The sequence below is a fragment of the Brachyhypopomus gauderio genome, chromosome 4, assembly GCF_052324685.1.
Source record: "Brachyhypopomus gauderio isolate BG-103 chromosome 4, BGAUD_0.2, whole genome shotgun sequence".
In the NCBI taxonomy this organism is placed as follows: domain Eukaryota; kingdom Metazoa; phylum Chordata; class Actinopteri; order Gymnotiformes; family Hypopomidae; genus Brachyhypopomus; species Brachyhypopomus gauderio.
The window spans coordinates 13407760-13429640 of NC_135214.1; the positions used below are offsets into that span (position 1 = coordinate 13407760).

Here is a 21881-nt window from a genome sequence, read left to right on the forward strand (position 1 = left end):
GAAGATTGGAAAAAAGTGTTATGGACAGACAAATCAATGTTTGAGGTGTTTGGATCACACAGACGGACATTTGTGAGACGCAGAACAACTGAAAAGATGCTGGATGAGTGCCTGACACCATCTGTCAAACATGGTAGAGGTAATGTGATGGTCTGGGGTTGCTTTGGTGCTGGTAAAGTGGGAGATTTGTAAAAGGGATTTTGAATAAGGAAGGCTATCACTCCATTTTGCAACACCATGCCATACCCTGTGGACAGCGCTTGATTGGAACCAATTTCATCCTGCAACAGGACAATGACCCAAAGCACACCTCCAAATTATGCACAAACTATTTAGAGAAGAAGCAGGCAGCTGGTGTTTTATCGGTAATGGAGTGGCCAGCGCAGTCACCAGATCTCAACTCCATTGAGCTGTTGTGGGAGCAGCTTGACCGTATGGTACGAAAAAAGTGCCCATCAACCCAATCAAACTTGTGGGAGCGGCTTCTGGAAGCATGGGGTGAAATTTCTCGATTACCTCAGCAAATTAACAGCTAGAATGCCAAAGGTCTGCAATGCTGTAATTGCTGCTAAGGGAGCATTCTTTGTCAAAAGCAAAGTTTAAAGTAGAAAATTATAAAAAAAAAAAAAAAACTTATTTCTACCTTGTCAAAGTCTGGACTATATTTCTATTCATTTTGCAACTCATTTGATAAACTAGAAAGGCAAAGTTCGTGAACAAACTTTATGTTGGCTTGACAAAGCAGCTAAAAAGGCTGTTTTGAATGTTTGATGACCTAATGTTAAAGGTTGTTTTAATGTTATTAATGATAAAATGATGTTAAAGGTTGTTTAAATGTTGATAACCTGCTAAATCATGTTAAAGGTTGTTTAAATGTTGATAACCTGCTAAATAATGTTAAAGGTTGTTTTAATGTTGACATCTTGCTAAATGATGATGAAGGCTGTTTAAATGTTGATAACCTGCTAAATGATGTTAAAGGTTGTTTTAATGTTGATAACTTGCTAAAGAATGTTAAAGGCTGTTTAAATGTTGATAAACCTGTTAAATAATGTTAAAGGTTGTTTAAATGTTATCACTGCTGCCCATCTGCCCCTCTGCTCCATTTGCCCCTCTGCTCCATCTGCCCCCCTGCCCCATCTGCTCCATCTGCCCCTTTGCCCCATCAGCCCCTCTTCCCCTTCACCCCTCTGCCCCATCTGCCCCTCTGCTCCATCTGCTCCATCTGCCCCTCTGCTCCATCTGCTCCATTGACCTAATGTTAAAGGTTGTTGTTAAATGATGTTGAAGGCTGTTTAAATGTTGATAATCTCCTAAATGATATTAAAGGTTGTTTAAATGTTGATAACTTGTTAAAGGATGTTAAAGGTTGTTTTAATGTTATCACTGTTAAATGATGTTGAAGGCTGTTTAAATGTTGATAACCTGCTAAATGATGTTAAAGGTTGTTTAAATGTTGACAAACTGCTAAATGATGTTGAAGGCAGTTTAAATGCTGAAAACCTGCTAAATGATGTTAAAGGTTGTTTAAATGTTGATAACCTGCTAAATAATGTTAAAGGTTGTTTTAATGTTATCAATGTTAAATGATGTTAAAGGTTGTTTTAATGTTATCAATGTTAAATGATGTTAAAGGTTGTTTAAATGTTGACATCCTGCTAAATGATGTTGAAGGCTGTGTGTGTCTGTGTGGAGTGGGTATGAGGAACATGTTTGTATGTGGACGTGCGTGTGTGGGGGGAGGGGGAGAGACATTCAAAATAACTGTCACTATCTCTGCTTGTCTGAGTGAAGCCTTGGTTAATGTGATTTGCACCCTCCGAACAAACGGTTGTAGTTCGGGACCTGTTTAACTTATCGCTTAACCGAAAATATTGTATGAGAGAGGACCCCTGGCTGATCATTTTGATGTAATTTGTGTGTTGTTTGACCCAATATTGTCTGATTTATGACAAGTTAAAAACAGAGGCAAATTGTGAAAAATCCCTTAACTGACACTGTCTCTGCCACTCTAGAATGTGATTTGCACCCTCCGAACAAACGGTTGTAGTTCGGTACCTGTTTAACTTATTGCTTAACTGAAGATATTGTCTGAGAGAGGACCCCTGGCGGATCATTTTGATGTAATTTGTGTGTTGTTAGACCCAATATTGTCTGATTTATGACAAGTTAAATATAGAGGCAAATTGTGAAAATCCAATTCTGATGTTGAGAAATTAACATGGGAGTTAATGGGGCCGTTTTTTGTGTCTAATGCCAAACAAATGCTCATAACTCTAAAAGTAATTGATCAAATGATTAGATATCTTGGTTTACCAGAAAGGACAAGTTTCTCTCCCATTTAAAATTTAAATGGAGCTTCTAAATGAAAGTGGAAGGAATTTACAGCTGTTTATCCTGAAGATTTTTGATGATTTTTCATGACAGCACACTCTAACTGGGGACATTTCTGAACATTCCGCCATTCATTCCCTATGGGGAAATGTCCACTTTGAGGACTTGTCCTGCGGACACCATATGTCCAATATGTCCCAAAAGCACAAGCACACTTCTTCCAAATGAGATCTGCGAACATGCCAAATTTCAAGCTTCTAGCTCAAAAATTGCGACCTGTGAAAACGACCGAAAACTGGAATAGAATAATAATAATAACTAGATAGGCAAAGTTTGTGAACAAACTTTATGTTGGCTTGCAAAGCAGCTGAAACGTTGTTTTGAATGTTGTTGACCTCCTAATGTTAAAGGTTGTTTTAATGTTGATATCCTGCTAAATGATGTTGAAGGCTGTTTAAATGTTGACAACCTGCTAAATGATGTTAAAGGTTGTTTCAATGTTATCACTGTTAAATGATATTCAGTGTAGTGCTAGGGATCAGCTTTTGGGTAATTTCACCAAGTCTGATCACCAAGTCTTGAAAATTAAGAGATTGATGAAATCAGTGTATTCCTATAGGAGGATGGAGGGATGAATGAAATGATAGAAGGGGAGGACAAATGACATCAATATGATATTCAGTGCAGTTCTAGGCATCAGCTCCTGAGTCATTTTATCAAGTTTGATCACTATATCTTGAAAATTAAGGGATTGATTAAATCATTGCATTTCTATGAGATGGAAGGATGAATGAAATGATAGAAGGGGAGGATCGACAAATGCCATCAATATGATATTCAGGGCAGTGCAAGGCATCAGCTCCTGATTCATTTCACCAAGTTCAATCACGATATCTTGAAAATTAAGGGAGTTATGAAATCAATGGGTCAATATGGGAGGATGGAGGGATGAATGAAATGATAGAATGGGAGGATAGACAAATGGCATCAATATGATATTCAGTATAGTGTTAGGGATCAGCTCCTGAGTCATTTTACAAAGTTTGATCACTATATCTTGAAAATTAAGGGATTGATTAAATCAATGCATTTCTATGAGATGGGGGGATGAATGAAATGATAGAACGGGAGGATAGACAAATGGCATCAATATGATATTCAGTGCAGTGCAAGGCATCAGCTCCTGAGTCATTTTACAAAGTTTGATCACTATATCTTGAAAATTAAGGGATTGATTAAGTCAATGCATTCTTATGGGAGGATGGAAGGATGAATGGAATGATAGAAGGGGAGGATAGACAAATGGCATCAATATGATATTCAGTGTAGTGTTAGGGATCAGCTTCTGAGTCATTTTACCAAGTTTGATCACTATATCTTGAAAATTAAGGGATTGATTAAGTCAATGCATTCTTATGGGAGGATGGAAGGATGAATGGAATGATAGAAGGGGAGGATAGACAAATGGCATCAATATGATATTCAGTGTAGCACTAGGCATCAGCTACTAAATTGACTGGTGTGGTTGATGCTTATGTATTTGGCTAAAGGGGTAGTTGCAGTTGAGGGGTAGTTTAGCTGTTGGGGTAATTATTGCTGAGGGGTAATTGGCTGTGGGGTAGTTAATATTGAGGGGTTATTGACCTGTTGGGGTTATTGTTGTTGATGGGTATTAAGATTACTGTGTAGTTCCTGTTAAAAGCTTGTTTAGATGTGGAATGTTTTGTTGAGGGGGTATTTACCTGTGGTGGGGCAATAACTGTTGAGGGGTAATTGGCTGTGGGGTAGTTGACATTGAGGGGTTATTGACCTGTTGGGGTTATTGCTGTTGATAGCTTTAAAGATTTCTGTGTAGTTCCTGTTAAAAGCGTTTTTAGATGTTGTATTTGTTGTTGAGGGGCAATTACCTGTGGTGGGGCAATTACTGTTGAGGGGCTATTGCCATTGGGGTAGTTAATGCAGATGTATTTGATATTGTTGAAGGCTATTCGTTTAATGGGGTTGTTGCGGTTAAGAGGTAGTTTAGCAGATTGGGGCAATTACTGCTGAGGGGCAATTGGCTGTGGGGTAGTTAATATTGAGGGGTTATTGACCTGTTGGGGTTATTGTTGTTGATGGGTATTAAGATTACTGTGTAGTTCCTGTTAAAAGCTTGTTTAGATGTGGAATGTTTTGTTGAGGGGGTATTTACCTGTGGTGGGGCAATTACTGTTGAGGGGCAATTGGTTGTGGGGTAGTAAAATTGCCATTGGGGTAGTTATTGCAGATGTATTGGATATTGTTGAAGGCTGTTAGTTTAATGGGTTTGTTAATGTTAAGAGGTGATTTAGCTGTTTGGGTCAATTACTGCTGAGTGGTAATTGGCTGTGGGGTAGTTGACATTGAGGGGTTATTGACCTGTTGCGGTTATTGTTGTTGATGGGTATTAAGATTACTGTGTACTTCCTGTTAAAAGCTTGTTTAGATGTGGAATGTTTTGTTGAGGGGGTATTTACCTGTGGTGGGGCAATTACTGTTGAGGGGCTATTGCCATTGGGGTAGTTAATGCAGATGTATTTGTTATTGTTGAAGGCTATTAGTTTAATGGTGTTGTTGCGGTTAATAGGTAATATAGCTGTTTGGGGCAATTACTGCTGAGGGGTAATTGGCTGTGGGGTAGTTGACATTGAGGGGTTATTGACCGGTTGGGGTTATTGTTGTTGATAGCTTTAACGATTTCTGTGTAGTTCCTGTTAAAAGCTTGTTTAGATGTGGAATGTTTTGTTGAGGGGGTATTTACCTGTGGTGGGGCAATTACTGTTGAGGGGCTATTGCCATTGGGGTAGGTAATGCAGATGTATTTGTTGTTGTTGAAGGCTATTAGTTTAATAGGGTTGCTGATGTTGAGAGGTAATTTAGCTGTTTGGGGCAATTACTGCTGAGGGGTAATTGGCTGTGGGGTAGTTGACATTGAGGGGTTATTGACCTGTTGGGGTTATTGTTGTTGATGGATATTAAGATTACTGTGTAGTTTCTGGTAAAAGCTTGTTTAGATGTGGATTTTTTTGTTGAGGGGGTATTTACCTGTGGTGGGGCAATTACTGTTGAGGGGCAATTGGTTGTGGGGTAGTAAAATTGCCATTGGGGTAGTTAATGCAGATGTATTTGATATTGTTGAAGGCTATTAGTTTAATGGGGTTGTTAATGTTAAGAGGTGATTTAGCTGTTTGGGGCAATTACTGCTGAGGGGTAATTGGCTGTGGGGTAGTTGATATTGAGGGGTTATTGACCTGTTGGGGTTATTGTTGTTGATGGGTATTAAGATTATTGTGTAGTTCCTGATAAAAGCTTGTTTAGATGTTGTATTTGTTGTTGAGGGGCAATTACCTGTGGTGGGGCAATTACTGTTGAGGGGCTATTGCCATTGGGGTAGTTAATGCAGATGTATTTGATATTGTTGAAGGCTATTCGTTTAATGGTGTTGTTGCGGATAACAGGTAATATAGCTGTTTGGGGCAATTACTGCTGAGGGGTAATTGGCTTTGGGGTAGTTGATATAGAGGGGTTATTGACCTGTTGGGGTTATTGTTGTTGATGGGTATTAAGATTACTGTGTAGCTCCTGTTAAAAGCTTGTTTAGATGTGGAATGTTTTGTTGAGGGGGTATTTACCTGTGGTGGGGCAATTACTGTTGAGGGGTAATTGGCTGTGGGGTAGTTAAAATTGAGTGGTTGTTCAGTTATACAGGTAATACTGCTGCAGGGACTGAGGGAGAGAAGAGGTTCTGTGCGTGTGTGCTCCATCTGCTCTATCTGCCCCATCTGCCCCTCTGATCCATCTGCTTTATCTGCCCCATCTGCCCGTCTGCTCCATCTGCCCCGCTGCTCTACCTGCCCTGCTGCTCTACCTGCCCCATCTGCCCCTCTGCTCCATCTTCCCCATCTGTTCCTCTGCTCCATCTGTGTGTGTCTGTGTGTAGTGGGTATGAGAGAGATGCATGTGTGTGTGTGTGTGTGTGCGTGTGTGGGGGGAGGGGGAGACACATTCAACATAACTGACACCACTCTGAGTGGAGGAGCCTCGTTTAATGTGATTTGCACCCTCCGAACAAACGGTCGTAGTTCGGGCTCTATTTAACGTATCGCTTAACCGAAGATATTGTATGAGAGAGGACCCCTGGCTGATCATTTTGGTGTAATTTGTGTGTTGTTTGACCCAATATTTTCTGATTTATGACAAGTTAAAAACAGGCAAATTGTGAAAAATCCCTTAACTGAAACACGGTCTCTGCCACTGTAGACGCCTTGTTTAATGTGATTTGCACCCTCCGAACAAACGGTCGTAGTTCGGGCTCTATTTAACGTATCGCTTAACCGAAGATATTGTATGAGAGAGGACCCCTGGCTGATCATTTTCGTGTAATTTGTGTGTTGTTTGACCCAATATTTTCTGATTTATGACAAGTTAAAAACAGGCTAATTGTGAAAAATCCCTTAACTGAAACACGGTCTCTGCCACTGTAGACGCCTTGTTTAATGTGATTTGCACCCTCCGAACAAACGGTCGTAGTTCGGGCTCTATTTAACGTATCGCTTAACCGAAGATATTGTATGAGAGAGGACCCCTGGCTGATCATTTTGGTGTAATTTATGTGTTGTTTGACCCAATATTGTCTGATTTATGACAAGTTAAACACAGAGGCAAATTGTGAAAAAGACAGTTCTGATTTTGAGAAATTAACATGGGAGTTAATGGGGCAGTTTTCTGTGTCTAGTGCCAAACAAATGCTCATAACTCTAAAAGTAATTAATAAAATGATTAGATATTTTGGCCTGCCAGAAAGGACAAATTTCTCTCTCATTTAAAATTTAAATGGAGCTTCTAGATGAAAGTGGAAGGAATTTACAGCTGTTTATCCAGGAGATTTTTCATGAGAGCACACTAACTGGGGATATTTCTGAACATTCCGCCATTCATTCTCTATGGGAAAAAGTCAACTTTGAGGACTTGTCCTGAGGACACCGTATGTCCGACATGTCCCAAAAGCACAAGCACACTTCTTCCATATGAGATCTGTGAACCTGCCAATTTTCAAGGTTCTAGCTCAAAAACTGCGACCTGTGAAAGTTACCGAAAACTCGAATAGAATAATAATAATAAGAAGAAGAAGAATAAGAAGAATAGGGAGAACAGTATGTTGGCTGCTTCGCAAGCCAACATAACTAGAAAGGCAAAGTTCGTGAACAAACTTTATGTTGGCTTGACAAAGCAGCTAAAAAGGCTGTTTTGAATGTTTGATGACCTAATGTTAAAGGTTGTTTTAATGTTATTAATGTTAAAATGATGTTAAAGGTTGTTTAAATGTTGATAACCTGCTTAATAATGTTAAAGGTTGTTTAAATGTTGATAACCTGCTAAATAATGTTAAAGGTTGTTTAAATGTTGATAACCTGCTAAATAATGTTAAAGGTTGTTTTAATGTTGACATCTTGCTAAATGATGATGAAGGCTGTTTAAATGTTGATAACCTGCTAAATGATGTTAAAGGTTGTTTTAATGTTGATAACTTGCTAAAGAATGTTAAAGGTTGTTTAAATGTTGATAAACCTGTTAAATAATGTTAAAGGTTGTTTAAATGTTATCACTGCTGCCCATCTGCCCCTCTGCTCCATCTGCCCCCCTGCCCCATCTGCTCCATCTGCCCCTTTGCCCCATCAGCCCCTCTGCCCCATCTGCCCCTCTGCTCTATCTGCCCCATCTGCTCCATCTGCCCCTTCACCCCTCTGCCCCAGCTACCCCTCTGCTCCATCTGCCCCTCTGCTCCATCTGCCCCTTCGCCCCTCGGCTCCTTCTGCCCCTCGGCTCCTTCTGCCCCTCTGCTCCATCTGCCCCTTTGCCCCATCAGCCCCTCTGCTCCATCTGCCCCTCTGCTCCATCTGCCCCTCTGCTCCATCTGCCCCTTCGCCCCTCTGCTCCATCTCCCCCTCTGCTCCATCTGCTCTATCTGCCCCATTTGCCCCTCACCCTCATCTGCCCCTCTGCTCCATCTGCCCCCTCTGCTCCATCTGCCCCCTCTACTCCATCTGCCCCCTCTACTCCATCTGCCCCATCTGCATGTATGTATGTGTGTGTGTCTCTGTGGTGTATATGTGTTTGACTGTGTGGAGTGGGTATGAGAGAGATGCAGGTGTGTGCGCGTGCGTGTGTGGGGGAGGGGGAGAGACATTCAAAAATAACTGCCACTCTGTGTGGGGAAGCCTTGTTTTATGTGATTTGCACCCTCCGAACAAACGGTCGTAGTTCGGGACCCATTTAACTTATCGCTTCACCGAAGAGATTGTGTGAGAGAGGACCCCTTGCTGATGATTTTGATATATTTTGGTGTGGTTTGACCCTAAAATGACTGATTTATGGCAAGTTAAAAACACACAAAAATCTCAACAAAGCTGATTCTGATTCTCATACATTTATATGGGGGCCAATGGGGCAGTTTTCTGTGTCTGGTGCCAAACAAATGCTCATAACTCTAAAACTAATTCATCAAATGATTAGATATCTCAGCGTGCCAGAGAGGACAAGTTTCTCTCCCATTTAAAATTTAAATGGAGCTTCTAGGTGAACGTTTCAGGATTTTACAGCAGTTTATCCAGGAGATTTTTGATGATTTTTCATGACAGCACACTCTAACTGGGGACATTTCTGAACATGCCGCCATTCACTCCCTATGGGGGTAATGTCCACTTTGAGGACTTGTCCTGAGGACACCGTATGTCCCACATGTCCCAAAAGCACAAGCACACTTCTTCCCAATGAGATCTGCGAACCTGCAAATTTTCAAGGTTCTAGCTCAAAAACTGTGACCTGTGAAAATGACCGAAAATCGGAATGGAAGAAGTACAATATAATACTAGAAAGGCAAAGTTCGTGAACAAACTTTATGTTGGCTTGACAAAGCAGCTAAAAGGCTGTTTTAAATGTTGATGACCTAATGTTAAAGGTTGTTTTAATGTTATTAATGTTAAAATGATGTTAAAGGTTGTTTAAATGTTGATAACCTGCTAAATAATGTTAAAGGTTGTTTTAATGTTGACATCTTGCTAAATGATGATGAAGGCTGTTTAAATGTTGATATCCTGCTAAATGATGTTGAAGGTTGTTTTAATGTTGATAACTTGTTAAAGGTTGTTTAAATGTTGATAAACCTGCTAAAAAATGTTAAAGGTTGTTTTAATGTTGACATCTTGCTAAATGATGATGAAGGCTGTTTAAATGTTGATAACCTGCTAAATGATGTTAAAGGTTGTTTTAATGTTGATAACTTGTTAAAGGTTGTTTAAATGTTGATAAACCTGCTAAAAAATGTTAAAGGTTGTTTTAATGTAAATGATGTTAAAGGCTGTTGAAATGTTACATGTAAACATGAAATGCTAAAAATGACTAATTAATATGAAATTATGTTTAAAGGCTGTTTAAATGTTAATACTGTTGAATTATGTTAATGGACCGCCGGCCGCCGGAGGTTTAACTCAGTGCCTATTAACCTTGCATATTACCTCTCCCCCGCTCCAGTCAAGCAAACCTGCTTAGCGTGCGGCCGCGGACTGAGCCTGTAAACACATGAACGAGTTGGACCGCGGCCGCGGACTGGGCCAGCTGATGCGGGCTAACGGTATGCAGCGGAGATCAGAAAAAAAAACCAACTTGTCCCATAAAATCCGGGCCGGACTACGAAAACATACAGCAGCTGTGTCACTTATTAGTACAAGTAGTCACGAACTGGAAAAGGAATTTTCATGTGTTGGTGTAAATAACGATTTAGTCTGTATTTTTCCTACTATGATTACTATTACTATAATCATGATGAATGCTGTTTAAATGTTAACACTATGAAATGATGTTAAATGATTTAGTCAGTATTTTTCTTACTATGATTACTATAATCATGTTTACACTATGAAATGATGTTAAATGCTCTTGAAATGTTCAATGTAAACCTGCAATATTGCTGACGTGAAGTGAAAATGAATAAAAGGCTGTTTGGATGTTTCATGATTGATAACCTGCTGATTACTATGATTACTATTGCTATAATCATGATGAATGCTGTTTAAATGTTAACACTACTAAATTATGTTAAATGCTGTTGAAATGTTAAATGTAAACCTGCAGTAATGCAAAAGCCTTGTCCATACTAATGCCACATTTATTATATCTCCGTTTGTAGCCTATCCCACGAGTGACAAGTCAAATATTAAATCCTCATAACTTTTCTTTTTTCGTGAGACATTCAAATATTTTTTTATAGCAACGCCTTCTCTCACTCTCATCATTGCGCGCTCTCTCTCTCTCTCTCTCTCTCTCTCTCTCTCTCTCTCTCTCTCTCTCTCTCTCTCTCTCTCTCTCTCTCCCTCCTCCAGCCCTCCGCGCTCTCGTCGTTGCCTGCTACGCGGCGTTGCTGCCCCGCTCTGCTGCAATGAATCACGGGTAACGTAGTGCGTAAGCCAGTATGTTATTAACTAGCCAGTATGTTAACTACTCTCAGCCGGACACTACGTTGCCCACAATGCATTGTGCACACAACGTCAAAACCATTTCTGTCAGGTGATACACGATGGACACTACGTTGCCCACAATGCATTGCGCACACAACGTCAAAACCATTTCTGTCAGGTGATACACGATTTAAGCGGCACCAGCGAGAATACAGGAGGGATATATACTGCTCAAAAATATATATATAAGATATAAATTGTCTGAGGTGGACATTCCTGGTTTAGAAAGTAAAACTCCTTCCCCTGATTTTACTCAAGCTTGATGGATTTTCTAATTAGTGCAAGCCAGGTAAAATTTGTGGAATCAACACTTGCACAATCCAGGAAGCCTGAGCAAAATCTTGGTAAGGACTTTTACTTTCTGAACCTGAATGTCCACCCCTATAAATTGTATAATATAATATAATATAATATAATATAATATAATATAATAACATAATATAATATAATATAATATGTATTGTAAATGTAATGTGCTACTCTCCAGCGGGCGAAGGTGGAAAAATAAGCGCGCGCCCGCGCGCGCAAACGCTGGTCATGACGGAGACATAAGCGCGAGACCGTCATCCGATTTTTTCTCCGGAGAGAAACGGCTGTGTTTTACCGTAAGTACCATTCAGCGTTCATAAAAACGTTAAATACATTGATAAATTGTAATTTGACATACCGAAATGTTTAAAATACACATTCGTTGTCTTACTGTAGTTAGACAACGTTAATTGTTAGTTAGTTATTTGCTTAACTAAGGCAAGGCCGATGGCTAAATTTGTGAGGTATCCAGTTAGCCGTTGGCTAACGTTTTGGACCGCTGGATACCAGGTTTGTTTTACTAGCATAGCGAACACGTATGAACACAGATAGCACATAGTTAACCTGGCTACTCTAGATCCATAACTACCATTGTACGTGTACATCGTCAGGCTTTGAAATTAACGTGAATATTTTAGATATAAATGATAAAATGTTCCTTGCGCTGGAAGGCCTGCTAGCTATTTCATCTTGGCTAACCTAGCCAAGCTAGCTAGCTCACAAAACTAGTGCACGAGAGATAGCCAGCTTTGCTAGTTAGCTATAGCCAAGTTTTAAACCATTTTTAAATTCCTGAGAAATCTTGTTCATTTAGCTATCTGGTTACCTGATATGTGTTTATTATTACAAACATGTAGGTGCATCCCTTGTATCTTACGCTTTTATAAGCTTCACATTAAGATAATGTTGTTTTTTCTCTTTCCCTAAGTTGGCAGAAAACCATCGTATAACGTAAGCTTAAGCTAAATGTTATAGCTATATTACTTGTATAATATTATAGCCTGTTAAAGTTTGGCAAAATATTTGACCCTGCTTGTTGTGTTGCACTGTAATTTGCAGGTTCTAAAGCTACAAATACTGAGTTTGTGTAAGTACATGTTAATACTAATTCATACATATAATGACAAGTAGGCCTAATGATGTAGTAAACTTAAGATGTGATGAAAATAAATGTGTCTCTATTCTTGTGCTTCCTTACAGGTTCTTTACATCCATCATTCATCTACAGTGTGTGTAAGTTCAGTAATAAGGTATTGAATTATTTGTGTCAATGAAAAGCACTAGGCATCTCACTTGATTTTTGAACAATTGTTCAGAATTCACTAAATCAGTCATATGTGTTAAATCTCAAAATATTTACAGTGTCACAGTTGAAAGGTTTGTTTGAAAGATGCAAACCTTTTTCACATATTTAAATGTTTCTCTTCTCTATTTGCATACCCATATGTCTACATCAAGCTATTCGAAGTGAGTAGAAAGCTATTAAAACTGCCATTTCTGCATACATGGTGTGGTTGAGGTTACAAAAATTGGCTTGTGAAAGTAAGGGTTTTTAAAGGTTCAACATGAACATTTGCAGAAATGTAAGAGCCATAACATCATACATCACATGAAGAGGAAACGCAAGCAAGCATCCTGTGTTCAAACTGAAATCACCCAATACTATATATCCTGTGAATCTAAGCATCTGATTGTGAAGTAGTACAATTGAATTAACAATTTGCTGCATTTAGGCTTTGTTTATATTGCACCTTTCATACACACTGGCAATTCAAAGTGCTTCACACAAGAAAATTAATTTTGTATGAAACGGCATAATCAGAATTAAGTTCTCCAACTTGATGTTACAATAATATTGAACATTTACAATAATAATGTATTGTTAAAACACTGATCAGTTCTACATGCATGAAGATTGATTCTTTTTTGTCTTTACAGGTCCTGATCTGAAGAATTTTCTGCTCTGTCTGTCTTCCTATTAGATCCAAGTCTTGTCCCCGTCCCAATATTTTCTCTTCTCTTGTCCCCCGTCCCAACATTTTAACATCTTTTCTTGCTGCGTCTTTTGGCTTGCCCTTGCAAGTAAAACGATTTTCATACTCTGTCTGTCTTCCTTTTACAACCATCTCTTGTCCCCGTCCCAATATTTTCTCTTCTCTTGTCCCCGTCCCAAAATTTTAAAATCTTTTCTTGCTGAGTCTTTTTGCTTGCCCTTGCAAGTACGATTACCCAAGATTACCAAACGATTACCCAAGATTACCAAACGATTACCCAAGATTACCAAACGATTTACCCCAACCGATTTACCCCAACCGATTTACCCCAACCGATTTACCCCAACCGATTTACCCCAACCGATTTACCCCAACCGATTTACCCCAAAAGATTACCCCAAAAGATTACCCCAAACAAAACAAGCCGAAAGGCAACTGTGTTTATTTGTTTCAGACCAGATTCTTGATTGAACCATCATTGCTGACTGCTGTTGAAGACCCGCATCAGACACTCATCACACACATCATTATTCTGTTATCTCAGTGAAGGAATAGTGTACTATATATCTCACTACAGTTAAATTGTTTTGTAAATCACATAAGTGCATTTTAAAAGAAGTAGACCACATACTGTTTGATATTAGTGCATATATAGTTTTTGTGTGTTTTATATACATTGCCATTTTCTTGTTGCTTTGTGTTGAATTGATTTGTTTCAGACAAACAACAGTAAGCAGCAGGACCATCTTTGCCTTCAGCAGACACACTGATATAGTTTTGAATTGTATGTTTGTGCATATATCGTTGCATAGGTCTAGGCTGTTATAACTGTTATTGAGAATTGTCAATACCTTTAAAAAAATTGTAATAGTATTATTGTGATTTGATTACAGTAAACGTTTTAAAAACAACCTTTTGGAATAATATTGTTTTGGCACTGTTACATATATACTGTTTGAAATCTGTTAAACCATGCCGAGAAAAAGCAAGAAGTCTGTTGCTGCTAAACGACGCGAGGCACTGAAAGTGGAGAGCGAAAGCACTAACCAGGTAGCAAACACTGTTGCTAATAGATATGTTGAGTCAGTTCAGGCATCGCACTGTCAAAATGACCAGAGATACAGGGAATTCTCGCGTGGTACACAGTGTACGTGCAACGCTCTGACATTTCTTGCTATGCACAATGAAGTTAACGAGTTGAACTCTATGGGTCTTGACAACGTTTTAACGAGAGGAGATGCTTTATATACTACTGTGAAACGGACATTGCTGAATCAAGGAAGGTTTGTGAGTAACTATTTAACTTCTGACGAGTTACCAACGACAGTCGACACCGATCTGCAATGTTACAACCTTATTAAACACCCACAAACGTATGGTTTCTTGAAAGACGATGCGCCACAAGGAATGGACGAGTTTATGAACCTAGAGAGCGCTCTCGCTTGTCTTGAAGGTAACGTAACTGACGCGCTTCTGATGGTTGGAAACACGTGCATTGCAGTATTCAGAGATCGCGAAGGGAGATTTGGGTTTTTCGATTCTCACAGCAGAACACCTGACGGATTAAGGCCTGATGATGAGAACACAGGTATCGCCGTGATGCTTACTTTTGCGAACTTGACAGATTTGACCGAAAGGCTGCTACTGCTGTATCAGGGTTGCCTTGAGTTGCGGGACAATCAGCAATACGAACTTCTGCCCGTGTCTTTTGAGATCACAGCTAGTACTCAACACGACGAACTCCCTTGTGAAATTCAAACGTTAAACGTGCAACCTAGTTTTATTAGCCAGCATGACAAACAACCCATCGTTAAATTAAACAAAACACGCAGAAGAAAAAAAATTCAACAACAGAGGCAAGAACACGCATCCTCGCAAACGTGTGGTAAACGTGTTAACTGGAAGCTACAATATGCAAATAACCCTCAGTTTAAGGAGAAAATGAAACAACGCAGTCGAAATAGCTACTTAAAAAATGCAAATTACAGACTTACCAAGCAACGAGCATTAAGGGTTAATTATATGCTAAACACTACTTACAAAGATAAGAAGAGACGTTACATCACCACTAAATACCAACATAACGCAGCGTTCAGAGAGAAGCAGAGATGGAACATTACCAATAAATACCAACATGACGCTGCGTTCAGAGAGAAACAGAGACGGAACATTACCACTAAATACCAACATGACGCTGCGTTCAGAGAGAAACAGAGACGGAACATCACCACTAAATACCAACATGACGCAGTGTTCAGAGAGAAGCAAAAACAATATGTTATCAGCAGTTATAAACACAATGCCATGTACAGAGACAGGCAGAAACAATATGGCATCAGTAATTACAAAAACAACGCTGAATACAGAGAGAGACAGAAACAGCAAGTAATTGATAAATATTCAAAAGATCCAATTTTCAGGCAAAAACAAAAACAATATTTTGCAAACAGGTGCAGAAATGATTTTATATTTTATGAGCTTAGAAAACAAAAATTTAATAGATTATATCAGACTGATGTAGTTTTTAGGTCCCATCACAGAGAACAGTGCTTACTTCGGTCAGTGAACAGAGAGTCCAAACTAAAGACACTACACAAGATACGTTGTGCACAGCATATACAGAGAAAATACAGACTAAATCGTTATTTACACCAACACAGTCTACATGACAATATCAATACGCAGTGCTTCTCTGACGTCCACAATCCACAACAGTTGGCAGCATTAAGTCACTTTAAAGAGAAAGCAAAAGATGGGCCAAGCTATGTTTGCACCGTCTGTCACAGAGCACTGTTTTCTAACCAGGTTCGTGTGTGTGAACACAGAAACTATCAGAAGAATCCTACAGTTGCTTCAGTTTGTTTGACTGGCAAATATGTTCACATCTGTTCCTCTGACTGTCCAAATAACTGTGTGACTGAAGAAAGGAAGGGAGAATGGATCTGCCACTCTTGTCATGAACATTTATCAAAGGGAAAGATGCCTGCCATTGCTGCTGTTAATAAACTTGAACTTACACCAGTCCCATCAGAACTCTGTGATTTGAATATACTTGAAAGGCATGTTATAGCCAAATACGTGTGTTTTGCCAAGGTCATCAGTCTTCCCAAAGGTCAACAGAGAGCCATCAAGGGTGCTGTTGTGTCAGTTCCTTCAGATGTTGAAACAACAGTAAATGTTTTACCCAGACCAAGAAGTGAATCACAGTTGCTTACAGTGAAACTCAAGAGACGGTTGTGTTATTCAGGTCATTATCAGTTCCAGACAATATCTATGCACAAAGTCTTGTCTGCGTTATGTCAACTGAAAGAAACACATTCTGAATATAAGGACATTGTTCTCAACCCTGTACAGGAAGATGATTTATTTAATGATGTTACAGACGTCACAGATGAAAGTGCTCCAGAACAGGAAATGGATATTGACAACAATACTGAGAGTGAGAACACATCGCAGCAGAACCCTGAGAGTATGGAGCCTGATGCAGATAATGAGAATCAGAGCACTGATCAGCACACAGGTCTAGCGTTAGACACATGTCTTCAGCCACCAGATATTGGTCATCATCTGTTATCCTTCAATGATGGGATATTCTGTATTGCTCCAGCAGAGAGAAACAGTCCAGTCAGTATGTTTAAAGTCCCTAAGCTGGAGGCAATGGCTTTCCCAGTACAGTTTCCTTGTGGTAAAAATACATTTGATGAACCACACAGACAGGTTGCTCTCTCACCTAGCAGATACTTCAATGCTAGATTATTCTCTGCTGATAATCGCTTTGCGATGGACACAAACTACATTTTCTTTGCACAGTTTGTGACTGAAATGCATCTAGCCTCTTCAAGTATGTCCATTCAACTGCGAAAAGCAAAAACCAGGACACGTGATGGACGTAAAATCAACAGTTCGCTTTTACGAGACAAAGTTGAATTAGATAAACTTATTAAAAATAACGAGGGCACCAGATTCATGCAGCCTCTGAGAGGGACACCTGCTTACTGGCAAAAAACACTCCGAGATCTGTTTGCCATGCTCAGACAGCTGGGAACTCCCACATTTTTCTGTACATTCAGTGCAGCAGAGATGAGATGGCCAGAGGTAATCACAGCAATTAAAGCACAGCAAGGTCAAACCGTGGACTTCTCAGCTTTAGACTGGTCACAGAAGTGTGAGATACTACGTAGCAATCCAGTTACTTGCATGAGAATGTTTGAGAAACGTGTAGAAGGGCTCATGAACCTGATTCTGTCTCCTGCACAGCCCATTGGTGAGGTGGTTGACTATTTTTACCGTGTAGAATTTCAACAGCGAGGTTCTCCACACATTCACTGCCTGTTTTGGGTGAAAGATGCACCAGAATTTGAAGATGACCCAGATCAAGTTGTATGTGATTTCATTGACAAATACATATCGTGCAAGTTGCCAGACCCAAACACAGACCGAGAGCTGAACACAATAGTAACAGAAGTACAGACACACAGCCGAAATCACTCTAAATCATGCAAAAAGAATAATAAGCACTGCAGGTTTGGATTTCCTAAACCACCTATGCCAACAACAATGATTACACGCCCCAGACCACCACCCCCTGACACAGACTCTGATGAGGAAAATACAGAAATAGATGAACAAGCACAGGCTAAAGTAAATCTACAGACTGTGTGGGATCTGTTGAATGACAAAAAACAACAATTTGAAAGCATTACAGAACTGCTTGAAAAGGTCAATATGTCTTACCAGGACTACAAGAGAAGTGTTGAGTCTCTTTCTACATCCAGTCAGATCATAATGGAACGAGCACCAAAAGACTGCTGGGTAAATGGCTACAATCCTCTGTTGTTAAGAGCCTGGAACGCCAACATGGACATCCAGTTCATACTGAATCCATATACCTGTATAATGTATATACTGTCATACATTTCAAAAGCCGAACATGAAATGAGCGATTATCTAAAGCGAGTCATGAGAGATTCATGTGACAGCTCATCTGAAAGGGAAACAATGAAACAGATTATGCATGCCTATGCCAAAAACAGAGAGGTCAGTGCCCAGGAAGCAGTCGCACGCACTTGCAGTTTAAAACTCAAATCATCATCCCGTGCTGTCATTTTCATACCCACAGACGACAATGCTGTGCGCATGAGCCTACCTATGAAGTACTTAGAGAACAAAGATCCTGATGATGAGAACGTGTGGATGACAGGATTAACAGAAAAGTACATGGCCAGGCCAAAAACACCAGTGTTTGAGAATATGTGCATGGCAGAATTTGCAAGTGAATACCGAATTGTTTATACAGAACAGAAAAAGGGTAAAAATGTCTTCCCTTTGCAAAACAACATGGGGCACATAAGGAAGCGCACCAGAGGTAAACCTGCTGTCATTCGCTTTGCTCGTTTCTCACCACAAAAAGATCCTGAGAAATACTGTGGAACGCTGCTGAAACTCTACCTGCCCCACCGCAGAATCACACAGCTTACGTCTGCTCAGTTCCAGAATTATGAGTCCTTCTACATCTATGCCTCTGTAAAGCTGCCAGGTACAGATGCCCTTCAACGTGTTTTTACCATTGTACAAGAAAACAAAGAAAAGTATGAAAAGCACAGTGACGCTATTGAACAAGCAATCGAGGACTTTGAACAGAACGGTCCCATTGAAGATGCCTGGACTACTTTGGCTCCAGCAAATGAACTGATTCGTTTGGAATGCATTCTAGAGCAAGAGCCAGTAAATCCCAATGATGTAAACGAACAAGATGACGTTCCAGATTACGTGGTATCTAGATCTGAGAACACCACTGCAATGCCTGTAATGGAAGGACCACAGTTGAGCCATGCAGAGATTAAAAAAATGTACCAGAGCTTGAATGAGACACAAGCAGCTGTGTTCTACACTGTGCGTGACTGGTGCAAAAGAAAAGTCCTTAATGAAAACCCAGAGCAGTTTCTTTATTACATCGCAGGAACAGCAGGAACAGGAAAGAGCCACCTTATTAAATCTGTGTATGTAGAGGCTACAAAAATACTACACAAACTTCCATGTGTACGTGAGGAAACCGACATTTCAAAACCTACAGTTCTGTTGTCAGCTTTTACTGGTTGTGCTAGTCATAACATTAATGGAAAAACACTACACTCACTTTTTAAACTCCCACGAAGCTTGAAGCCTCCATATCAAGGACTTGGGAACAGTCTGGATGAAATCAGGGCAAACTTTTCAAATGTGCAAATTATAATCATCGACGAAATATCAATGGTGTCAAAGCCGTTATTTGCTTACATTAACTGGAGACTCCAGCAGATTAGAGGGAACAACAAACCCTTTGGCAACGTTTCTATCATGGCTGTTGGTGACTTCCAGCAATTACCACCGCTTGGAAAGGCAAAGTCCCTGTGTGTGTATGAGGACCATGTGCTGGACTTTTGGAGAGATCATTTTAAGATGGTGACACTGACAGAAATCATGCGTCAGAAAGATGACCTTGCATATGCTGAGCTTCTTAACAGACTCCGAGTGAAACGGAAACACGACGCACTGTCCGCTGCTGACCGATCTATGCTGGAACAAGTCATTAAATCCCCTGACGACTGCCCCTCTGATGCATTACACATATTTGCTACTAATAAAGAGGTTGATGATTATAATTCAGCTGTCATATCATCACGCTTTCAAAATATTACAAATATAGATGCAGAGGATTATAAAAAAGACCCACGAACAGGCCAGATGCAGAAGCAAGGTGTTCCTTTCAAAGGAGAAAAAGGTGATCTTGTTGACACACTACAGCTGGCAACTGATGCCCGAGTAATGCTTACCAGAAATATTGATGTGGAAGATGGACTGGTCAATGGTTCATTTGGCAAAGTGGTAAAAATAGTCGCACACATTCGTAAAGATGTTCCAGTTGTGCATATGATTGGTCTTAAGCTGGATAATGTTGATGCAGGACAGAAACACCGCAACAAAGTGCCTGGAGGTGATGATAATGTAGTTTACATTGAGAGAGTAGAGGAAAATCTGAAGAAAAAGGGAACTGTTCGACGGCAATTTCCTTTAAAGTTGGCCTTTGCATGCACCACTCATAAAGTACAAGGAATGACAACTCTGTGTGCTGTTGTATCACTAAAGAAGATTTTCGAACCAGGTATGGCATATGTTGCACTCAGCAGAACCACATCACTCAGTGGACTACACATCACTGACTTTGATGAAAGGAAGATTTACTGTGACACTGAAATCAGTGCCTCATTGGAGAATATGCCCAAACTTGATTTAAGTGCTATTCAGCCACTTTTGCACTTAGTAAAAGAACCTCATTTGAACTCTGGTCTTAAAATTGTACATCATAACACAGAAGGCCTTCAAACTCATATTGAGGATATCAAAAGCCATCATGAGCTCCTCTTATCTGATGTTTTGTGTCTTACTGAGACGCATATGACCGGTTCTGTTTTTCCAGATTCTCTGCAGTTGAATGGCTACAAAATATACAAGCGGAACAGACATGCGGCCTACACCAACTACACACATCTGTCCAACAGGAGTGGTGGTGGAGTTGCCATGTATGTGAAAGACAATATCAAAGCTCATGCTATTCAGTATATACAGAATGTAACTGATCTGGAGTTTGTGGTTTTAAAAGTAGAGGCCCCTAAACAAGCTCTTATTGCAGTTATTTACAGACCACCAGACTACAGGTTGACAGAGTTCTTACCAAACCTAGATGCCCTTTTGAACTCAATCGACATCATGGACTACAGACCTGTTGTAGTGTGTGGAGACTTTAATGAAGATCAGCTGTCATTTGCAAATAAGCCCATTTTTAATTTGTTTCAGTCAAAAGGATACACACAGCTGATAACCAGTGCAACAACAGAGAAGACTACACTTCTGGACCCTGTGTTTATTTCTAACCCTCACACTAGTGTTGCAGCAGGACTTCTGAACACATACTACAGCTACCACAATCCTGTTTATTGTGTTTTGTAAGAAAATCAGTACGTGACACAGCCATTTCCAGAACAACATTGCCCAGTAACCTCAACCCTGAAGATCCACATCACCTGATTATTGACTCAGTTTGTTGCAATCTATTGCCAATCTCTTAATTTTGTGAATCATGATTTTCTCTTGAAATAGCAGTTCTATTTATAATTTTTGTCTACAGTTAACTTATCTAGTATTGCACCTTGACCTCCGAGTTTGCCCCTTTGGATTTTGTCTGCTCTCCTGTGTTCTTTTCAGGTATTTTGACCCTGTGCCTATTTTTGCATACTTGTTTCTTCATGTTACATTATGATTTATTTGATAGGAAAATCAGTACGTGACACAGCTGTTTCCAGAACAACATTGCCCAGCAACCTCAACCCTGAAGATCCACATCACCTGATTATTGACTCAGTTTGTTGCAATCTATTGCCAATCTCTTAATTTTGTGAATCCTGATTTTCTCTTGAAATAGCAGTTCTATTTATAATTTTTGTCTACAGTTAACTTATCTAGTATTGCACCTTGACCTCCGAGTTTGCCCCTTTGGATTTTGTCTGCTCTTCTGTGTGCTTTTCTGGTATTTTGACCCTGTGCCTATTTTTGCATACTTGTATCTCCATGTTACATTACGATTGATTTGTTACAGAATGCAGCCTCCTCACAAGATGCCCTATTCCAGTGGATTCCCGTAGCAGAGACAGTAGTCATGTAGATGTCAGCGTATGTT

General features: G+C 39.8%; 1 protein-coding gene and 1 long non-coding RNA gene across 3 annotated transcripts; both read left to right on the forward strand.

Annotated features, from left to right (window-relative positions):
- The first annotated feature begins 10974 nt into the window (after positions 1-10974).
- LOC143512263 (uncharacterized) lies at positions 10975-14079 on the forward strand. The gene is made up of 6 exons (XR_013130409.1): positions 10975-11209; positions 11353-11470; positions 12103-12125; positions 12234-12261; positions 12375-12407; positions 13113-14079. It is a non-coding gene; the product is annotated as an uncharacterized LOC143512263 (long non-coding RNA).
- A 3054-nt stretch (positions 14080-17133) lies between these two features.
- On the forward strand, positions 17134-21446 carry LOC143512260 (uncharacterized). 2 transcript variants are annotated; one of them, XM_077002351.1, is made up of 2 exons: positions 17134-20309; positions 20625-21446. In XM_077002351.1, exons 1-2 carry the CDS (start codon positions 17135-17137, stop codon positions 21152-21154), a joined length of 3705 nt encoding a protein of 1234 aa, XP_076858466.1. In that variant the 5' UTR covers position 17134; the 3' UTR covers positions 21155-21446. The 2 variants fall into 2 exon arrangements, with proteins under 2 accessions (XP_076858466.1, XP_076858467.1); XM_077002352.1 differs by having other exon boundaries at positions 17134-20727; positions 21002-21151.
- Positions 21447-21881: the final 435 nt, after the last annotated feature.